This window comes from Grammomys surdaster, unplaced genomic scaffold (assembly GCF_004785775.1).
Source record: "Grammomys surdaster isolate TR1022 unplaced genomic scaffold, NIH_TR_1.0 62, whole genome shotgun sequence".
In the NCBI taxonomy this organism is placed as follows: Eukaryota; Metazoa; Chordata; class Mammalia; order Rodentia; family Muridae; genus Grammomys; species Grammomys surdaster.
This window is the reverse complement of record NW_021604564.1, coordinates 25,453,102-25,461,928: the sequence shown is the minus strand read 5'-3', so window position 1 is coordinate 25,461,928 and position 8,827 is coordinate 25,453,102. Positions and strand designations below refer to the sequence as shown.

Below are 8,827 nucleotides of genomic sequence, written 5' to 3'. Positions count from 1 at the left end.
GATACCTGGTTCTGAAAGATATCTGTATTCCCCCTGAACACCCACACTCCAGTGTCATTCCCTTCCCTACATCCCGCCTTTCTGTGTTTATAACCCCTGTGTGAATGAATTACGATTTGAGAAAAAAAAATTATTAAAAAAAAAAAGAAAATCAGTATATAAAAAAAAGTGGTCCTGTGAGGAGGGACATTCCTCAGTGGGTAAAATTAAAATCATAAGCGGATAACCTGAGTTCAGTCTACAGAACCCAAATAAAAAAAAGACAGATGTGATGATAACCATCTATAATCCCAGCATTCCAATGTGCATGGGAAGTGGAGACAGAAAAATTGGCTGGAAGCTCACAGTCCATCTACTATGATCTCCATATTTGTCACAGCATATGTTCATCCTCACAGAGTCATACATATACACACACACACACACATACATATACACACACACACACACAAATAAGATAAAATAAAGCAGACGTGTACTGAGTAAAATACCTCTTTGGTGCTAAAGTTCTGTGGTTGAAAAATGGGTTAAATTACTGTCTTTATAAAGGATATCAGTTAAGCTGACTCTTCACTCCATTTTAATTGGTTATAATAAATGAGACATTTTTAAATGTCATGAATCTCTGAGTAATACTGAACTGTATCATTGAGTAATATTGAGCTCTAAGAGGGCAGCCACAGATCATTGTTCCAATTAAGAAAACAACATGGAGTCCCACAAGTTTTGGTATGATGTGTCCTCATTTTCATTGAATTCTAAAAAGTCTTTAATTTCTTTCTTTATTTCTTCCTTGAGCAAGTCATCATTGAGTAGAGAGTTGTTCAGTTTCCATGTGCACGTGGGTTTTCCATTGGTTTTTTTCATTATTAAAGACCAGTCTTATTCCGTGGTGATTTGATAAGATGCAAGGGATTATTTCAATCTTTTTGTATCTGTAGAGGCCTGTTTTGTGACCAACTATATGGTCAGTTTTGGAGAAGGTACCATGAGGTGCTGAGAAAAAGATATATTCTTTTGTTTTAGGATGAAATGTTCTATAGATGTCTGTTGAGTCCATTTGGTTCATAACTTCTGTTAATGTCTCGGTTTAGTTTCTGTTTCCATGATCTGTCCATTGCTGAGAGTGTGGTGTTGAAATCCCCCACTATTATTGTTTGAGGTGTAATGTGTGTTTTGAGCTTTAGTAAAGTTTCTTTTATGTATGTAGGTGCCCTTGCATTTGGAGCATAGATGTTCAGAATTGAGAGTTCACCTTGGTAGATTTTTCCTTTGATGAGTATGAAGTGTCCTTCCTTATCTTTTTTGATTAATTTTGGATGAAAGTCGATTTTCTTTGATATTAGAATGGCTACTCCAGCTTGTTTCTTGGGACCATTGGCTTGGAAAATTGTTTTCCACCCTTTTATTCTGAGGTAGTGTCTGTCTTTGTCACTGAGGTGCGTTTCTTGTATGCAGCAAAATTCTGGGTCTTGTTTGTGTATCCAGTCTGATAGTCTGCGTCTTTTTATTGGGGAATTGAGACTATTGATGTTAAGAGATATTAAGGAAAAATGATTGTGGCTTCCTGTTATTTTTGTTATTAGAGGTAAAGTTATGTTTGTATAGTTATCTTCTTTTGGGGTTGTTGGAAGATTACTTCCTTGCTTTTTCTAGGTTGTAGTTTCCCTCCTTGTGTTGGTGTTTTCCATCAATTATCCTTTGAAGTGCTGGGTTTGAGGGAAGATACTGTGCAAATTTGGTTTTGTCATGGAATATCTTGGTTTCACCATCTATAGTGCCAGATACACTGAAACTAATAGAAGAGAAGGTGGGGAAGAGCCTCGAATACTTGGGCACAGGGGAAAAGTTCCTGAACAGAACACCAATGGCATATGCTCTAAGATCAAGAATTGACAAATGGGACTTCATAAAATTGCAAAGTTTCTGTAAGGCAAAGGACACTGTCAATAGGACAAAACGACAACCAACAAATTGGGAAAAGATCTTTACCAATCCTACATCTGATAGAGGGCTAATATCCAATATATACAAAGAACTCAAGAAATTAGACTCCAGACAACCAAATAACCCTATTAAAAAATGGGGTATAGAGCTTAACAAAGAATTTTCAACTGAGGAAACTCGAATGGCCGAGAAGCACCTAAAGAAATGTTCAGTGTCCTTAGTCATCAGGGAAATGCAAATCAAAACAACCCTGAGATTCCATCTTACACCAGTCAGAATGGCTAAGATTAAAAACTCAGGTGACAGTAGATGCTGGCGAGGGTGTGGAGAAAGAGGAACACTCCTCCATTGTTGGTGGGACTGCAAGATGGTGCAACCACTTTGGAAATCAGTGTGGCGGTTCCTCAGAAAATTGGACATAGCATTACCTGAGGATCCAGCTATACCATGCCTAGGCATATACCCAGAAGATGCTCGAACATATAACAAGGACATATGCTCAACTATGTTCATAGCAGCCTTATTGATAATAGTCAGGAGCTGGAAAGAACCCAGATGTCCTTCAACTGAGGAATGGATTCAAAAAATGTGGTATATTTACACAATGGAGTATTACTCAGCTATTAAAAACAATGAATTCAAGAGGTTCCTAGGTAAATGGATGGAACTAGAAATCATCATCCTGAGTGAGGTAACCCAATCACAAAAGAACACACATGGTATACACTCACTGATTATCGGATATTAGCCCAGAACCTTGAAATGCCCAAGATGCAACTCACAGGCCACATGAAGCTCATAAAAAAGGAAGACCAAGTGGGGGTGACTCAGTTCTTCTTAGAAGGAGCAACAAAGTACTCAAGGGAACAAATATGGAGACAAAGTGAGGGACAGAAACTAAAGGAGGGGCCATTTGAAGACCTTTCCACCTGAGTATCCATCCCATGTGCAGTCACCAAAGGTAGATGCTGATGTGGAAGTCAGGAAGTGCATGCTGATAAGAGCCTGATATGGATGGCTCCTCAGAGGCCTTCAAGAGTCTGACATATTCAGGGGCAGATGCTCACAACTAGCCATTGAACTGATCATGGGGTTCTCAATGGAGGAGTTAGAGTGAGGACTGAAGGAGCTGAAAGGGTTTGTGGCACCATGAGGAGAGCAACAATACCAACCAACCACAGCTCCCAGGGTCTAAACCACCAGCCTGGGAGCACTTAGGGAGGGATCCAGGGCTTCAGCTGAATAGTAAGAGTGGAGGGCCCTGCTGGGCATAGGTGGAAGATGAGATCCTTGACCTCATGAAGCCTGGACGCCCCAGGGGGTGGGAATTTTGAGGGAGGGGAAGTGGGAGTGGGGGGGGTAGGTAGGGGTTACATCCACAGAGAAGAAGGAGGAGGGGTAAGGGGATAGGGGGTTCCCAGGTGGGTGGGGGATGGGGTAAGGGGACAACATATGAAATGTAAATAAAATATCCAATAAAAAAAAAAAGAAAACAACAGAGAGAGGTTTGATTCCTACTAACTCTCCTTGTAATCACTCTTCTAGGTACCAAATAATCTAGGTAGTTACTAAAAATATACAACAGACTGCCTAGGAGCAAATACGGTGGCTTCCTCTGATTGCTTCTGGTATATGTAATATGAAAAAGACTATAGGCAGTGAAAAGATGCAAAGAAGGACTCATGCTTCCCTGCATGGGATAATGCCTTCTTTACAACCTTCATCTCAGAGTCCAGGCACAGTTCATGTACTTATGGTATAAAATCAAGATAAATTCACTGTTACCACAGCAATCTGTACATTTTCTGGCATGTTGCCATGGCCTAGTAAGTGAATCTCTTGGCCTTAGAAAACCCTCAAGAGTAATTTAGTGCAGTATATTGACACTAACAAGCTAACTGCATCCTTAGAAAGAGATCAAGAGGCGTTAGGGACTAAAATAACCAGCTGGCTTCATATAGGAATTTCTTTAATCTGAGAAATCTCTGAAACAATTTAAGGTATTCTTTAAAGTTTGTGAAATGAGTCATTTCCTTCCAGAGACTTGCAAGCAAGTATAACGCTCCAAGATAACACCACTATTTAAGATTTGGCAAAATCTTATTACTTCTAAAAAAACAAAAATCCAATGTTGTGCTTTATCACAAGGTCATTGAAGTCCTTGGGAGATAAAAGCATTGGTATGAAAAGCCTCAACATGCCTTTCTGATCCAGTTGCTCATGTGGCACTAGAACACCCGACCCTAGAGTGTACAGACTGGAAGGCTGAGAGAGCAATCAAGTGGAACTTACCTGGCAAAGCTCTCAATGGTTTGGAATTTGAAAACTATCTAAATACTAAATAGTTGCTCTTTGCAGTCCACTGAGAGATGATAGCATATTACAGGGAGTTGGTTAAACTGTCTCTACAATCACAAAAAAAATGATCTGAGAAATATGTCATCCTTACCTTGAATGATATCAGAGGCATTAAGTAGGGACAGAGCAGCGTAGTAAAGCCTGATGAAGAGGACTGCTATATACATCAGTGCAGAAAGGTGCGGCACTGGGGGAGAGACTACTTTCTATAAAAGTTGGCTATACCACAGCTCCTCCATCTATGACTCAGAATATTTCTGAAGAAGGGGCAGAAAGATTGTAAGAGCCAGAGTCCTACAAAAACTGCTATAAACTTGTCTCATCTTTAAAAAGCTGTATAAACAAGACCAGAAAAATGCAAAACTAACAGACCTGTTAATGTGGAACAGAGAAAATTTTTCTTCTACGTACAATTGGTGGGTTGGAAGGGATTAGGGTTGAATAAGGGTTAGAAGGGTGGTATGTGTAAGAAATCAGTAAAGTAGACAAAAATTGCTCAGACAGTCAGGCTCACATCACAGCAGCAACTTTTTCTGATAGCCAATATATTCAATAAGTACAGAGTCAAGCCACCTTTCACTAGCAGTAGCGATTGTTAAATGGGTAAATGCAAACCCAATGCAACCTTGACATATGTAAGTCTCGTTATCTCTGGTTTATTTTGCTCAAAGTAAGTTTTTGAGTTTCATCTAAGATGCTACATGTTTCAGTAGTCCTTTATTCTTTATTTTCCTTTTTCAAAAGCATTATATTAACATTTGGATCTTAAATGTCTCCCCAAAGATGTGTGTGTTGAATGATGGATTGTTACCAAATCTTTAGAAGGTGGGGACTAGTGAAAGGTAGTAAAGCCACTGGGAATATCACCTTAAACTTTAAGGCTTTATGGAGTACTGAGAACCAGACACCTCTTCTCTGCTTCTGGTGCTAAGAAGTAAATCTCCTCCATTACACACTCTGCCCACGATATTCTGATTCTTCACAAGCTCAAAGGCAATACCATCAAGTGATCTTGGACTGAATCCTCTGAAACTGAACCAAAATAAAACTTGTTCTTAGGCTACCTTTCATTTTGCCACATTAATAGAAAGCTATCATAGCCATTACTCAACTTCTGCATTCTCTTGTGGATGGAAAATTGTTTACAACTCCGTGATGTTAAGAATAAAAATTCTACAAACGTGATTTCTCCTGGATATATATCAAATAATGAAGTGACTCAACAAGTTGCAAGATATATATTTGTTGATGGCCTTACCAAACTTAATATTCTTTACTTTCTTCATAATCATTTCTTCAAGAATAATTAGATTGTTCGTGAAATGCAACATGTCGATAGGAAAGAATAGCTAAATCTGCTCAGGCCCCAGTTAAGCCTCTGACCATCCTAAACAAGAAGCTAGAAACATTTCACTCCAGTGGTTCATATGCTTCTGGAATATAATGCCCAGAGCAGAAAAAAACTAAAAGAAAAAGGCCCATACAAAAGGAGACATCAGCTTCAAGCAGCATTCTTTTTTTTTTTTTTATAAATAATTTATTTATTTTTGAACATGAAATGCTTTTTTATAGCATGTTTCACAAGGGGAGGGGGTAAGAGGGGCCAGATGGTGGAAAAGTACAAAATCTTCTTGGCCTGTGCCTTGAAACATGTCATGGTCTATACGGTACACTGCCTTGAATTATGATCTACCTGCTGTTCTTCAGAAGATATGGTACACTGCTTGAGTTATGGTCTCCCTGCTATTCTTAAGATGATATGGTACACTGCTTTGAGTCTATCTGCAGTTGCTAAGCAGGATCTTGCAGTTGCCAAGCTTCAGAGGACATTGTGCAGGTGGGGAAAGGTAGGGGGTGAGGGTAAGGGCGAGGGTCCTGGCTTCTGGCATCTCCCCCTTCTCTGTTTAGTTAGAGAAGGCATCTTATGATCAATCCCAACTATGTGAATTTTGAATTTGGATGTCTAATTATGGGGGGTCTTAGACAAGTTCACAACCCCAAAACACTGATGTGAGACGAGTCACATCGATGGTCGAAGGTTTTAGGCTGTCGACGATGGGCAACGTCAAGGGACTCCGATGTGGGTGAAAGGAGGGTGAGGGCCCTGTCTTAGGCCATGTAGGCTGCACCCACTCCCAGCACCACGCACTCCTTTTCGGCTGCATTGGGTGGGCCCCTGGGAAGTGGACCTACAATAATCCCGTCATTGGGCTAACTCACAGCCATCCTAGTCCCTTGTAAATGTTCAATTTACCAACCATTTGTCAGTTTGGGGTGTAATATTGTCATAAAGGAAGGCTCCCCAATGTTAGCGGCCATATCAAGGGCGGCCTTGGTTTAGGAAAAAGCCAATTTTTGTTGTGGTGATCAAGAGGCCAAGCTCTCTATCGAGAGAAACGGGGGCAAAGCCAGGCATACCAGGAACCCTTCTGGAGGGCGTGGAAGTCTAGCGGTCGACCGTAGGGGGGAGGCAGGGGAGCTGGCAGCTGTGTCAGTCTCCTGCAGAGTCACTTCTGGATCCTCTTCAATTTTCGGCTGATGGTAATGAACTTCAACCGTCTTCTTGATGGCAGCATCAACCTGGTTCCGTGGATGACAGGTCGCGGGTTTTGATCTCTGTCTCGCTTAATCTTGATGTCCTGCGCACATCCTCTCAATGAGGGTCCGTCCAGAGGGGTCCGTGCCTCGAGCCCCACGTCTGGGTGCCACTTGACCCGACTGGCAGGCCCTAGTTATTCGTGGGGGTGAGGAGGACTGCAACCTGCTATTCTTCAGAAGATATGGTACACTGCTTGAGTTATGGTCTCCTTGCTATTCTTCAGATGATATGGTACACTGCTTTGAGTCTATCTGCAGTTTCCAAGCAGGATCTTGCAGTTGCCAAGCTTCAGGGAACCTTGTGCAGCTGGGAAAAGGTAGGGGGTGAGGGTAAGGGCGAGGATCCTGACTTCTGGCCCATCTGGATTAGAACTTCTAATGGCAGGCATCACGGGTGATTCATTTTTGCCTGGAAAGAAAAAAGAAGGGGATTCTCAGGGAGATTTCTCTTCCCTGGATGTAAATTATTATTCATCGTATTTATGGTTGGGCCTGGCTTTGTGAGTGTATCTATTTTTTTTTCATTAATATTTATGGTAGCCGGTTAGCTGTGCCTTCTGTGGTATTGGACAGGCATATCAGTCCTCGGCTCCATAAGGGAACTGGGTCTGGGGCATTCCCTTTACGGGTATGAGGGTCCTTCCCCATATCTGTGGCAAAGTTTTGTTGGTTCAAGCAGCATTCTTGAGCTTTGAGGGACTATCCTAGAATAAATCCTAGACTTCTGTTGTCCCTTATTACCTAAAGAATGAACCTGTTTCAGGTAAAAACGTGTGCTAGGTGTTTTGTCTCAGCAGACTTAAAACTAATAACCAGTAATACACCGTGATTCTACTTTAGTTTTATCAGTCAGCAATATTTTTAAAACTTTAGTCACTTTTTTTTACTTTTGCTTTATGGTAGCTTGTGCTTTTAGGTTACATTTCTTTGACAATGACTGTGTTGGTTTGAATGAAAATGCAGGCCGGCCCCCCCCCCCAAGTTGATATATTTAAGTGCTTAGGGAGTGGCATTTATTTAATTTAAATGCTTAGGAGGTGTGGCTGGCCCACATGGTTTTGGCCCATCTGTCTGTGCTTTCTGCTTTACAGACAGAAATGTTGGGATTTACATTAACTCTTCCTGGGTTGACTCCATGGTGTCATATGTGCTGTGTAAATTTATAGGCAAGCAGTTAAAGCGCAAAGGATAAAAAGTACAAAGTTTCCTTTTATAGAAGCTTTCTTCTTTAGACATTTTTTTTCATCATTCTAGGGATTGACATGAGGGTCTTGCACATACTAGCTATACACTCTACCAAACAAGGTATGCCGTCAGATTAAAATGACTTTCTTAAAGCCGAATCTAAGACCAAATACATCCTCATGTAACTTAATAGCATGGGTATTTTGTCAGAGACACACCCATACTTGATTTCTGTCTCAGTGCGAGTTCATAGTGTACACTTAATCTAGTGTAAAACTAGGTAATATCACTTGAGTCACCTATTGGTGCTATCACAAAATGCTCTAAAAAATGAGCTGCTTAAGATTCCTGTTAGCATAATAAAGCATACCATTTTACCATTAAAAAATTAATAAGACCTTTTGGCTGGAGCAGACACCTAGCTGGTCTGCTCCTTTGGAGACACCGTATCCTAAGCCATCCTAGAGGAGCCACTGCACTCAAAGCAGCAGGTAAGAACCCTCTCCCACTCCCTACGCCCCAGAGTTACAACTGGGAGCCAGGGGCGCTCAGGACCCATCAACAACCAAAACCGTGCCCCTCCAGAATACCACTTCCCTTCTTCCCCCTCTCCTGGTCCTTTTAGCTGGGGCAGACACCTAGCTGGTCTGCTCCTGAGGAAACATTGTATCCTGAGTGATCCTAGTGGAGCCACTACACTCACAGCAGCAGACACCTAGCTTGTCTGCTCCTGTGGAGA

At 41.4% G+C, this 8,827-nt stretch overlaps 1 protein-coding gene across 3 annotated transcripts in view; it reads right to left on the bottom strand.

Moving 5' to 3' along the window:
- Window positions 1-7,189: 7,189 nt before the first annotated feature.
- CUNH4orf33 (chromosome unknown C4orf33 homolog) overlaps window positions 7,190-8,827 on the bottom strand; it is a 29,893-nt gene continuing 28,255 nt past the window's right edge. Inside the window, exon 7 of one of the 3 annotated variants that reach the window (XM_028763671.1) lies at window positions 7,190-7,210. Coding sequence is in view for 1 of the 3 variants with exons in the window: in XM_028763677.1 (XP_028619510.1) it covers window positions 7,303-7,312 (10 nt within the window). In the remaining 2 variants the exon portion in view is untranslated. Of the gene's footprint in view, window positions 7,211-7,262; window positions 7,313-8,827 lie in introns of those variants that run through there. The other 2 variants (XM_028763677.1, XM_028763665.1) reach the window with 2 other exon arrangements.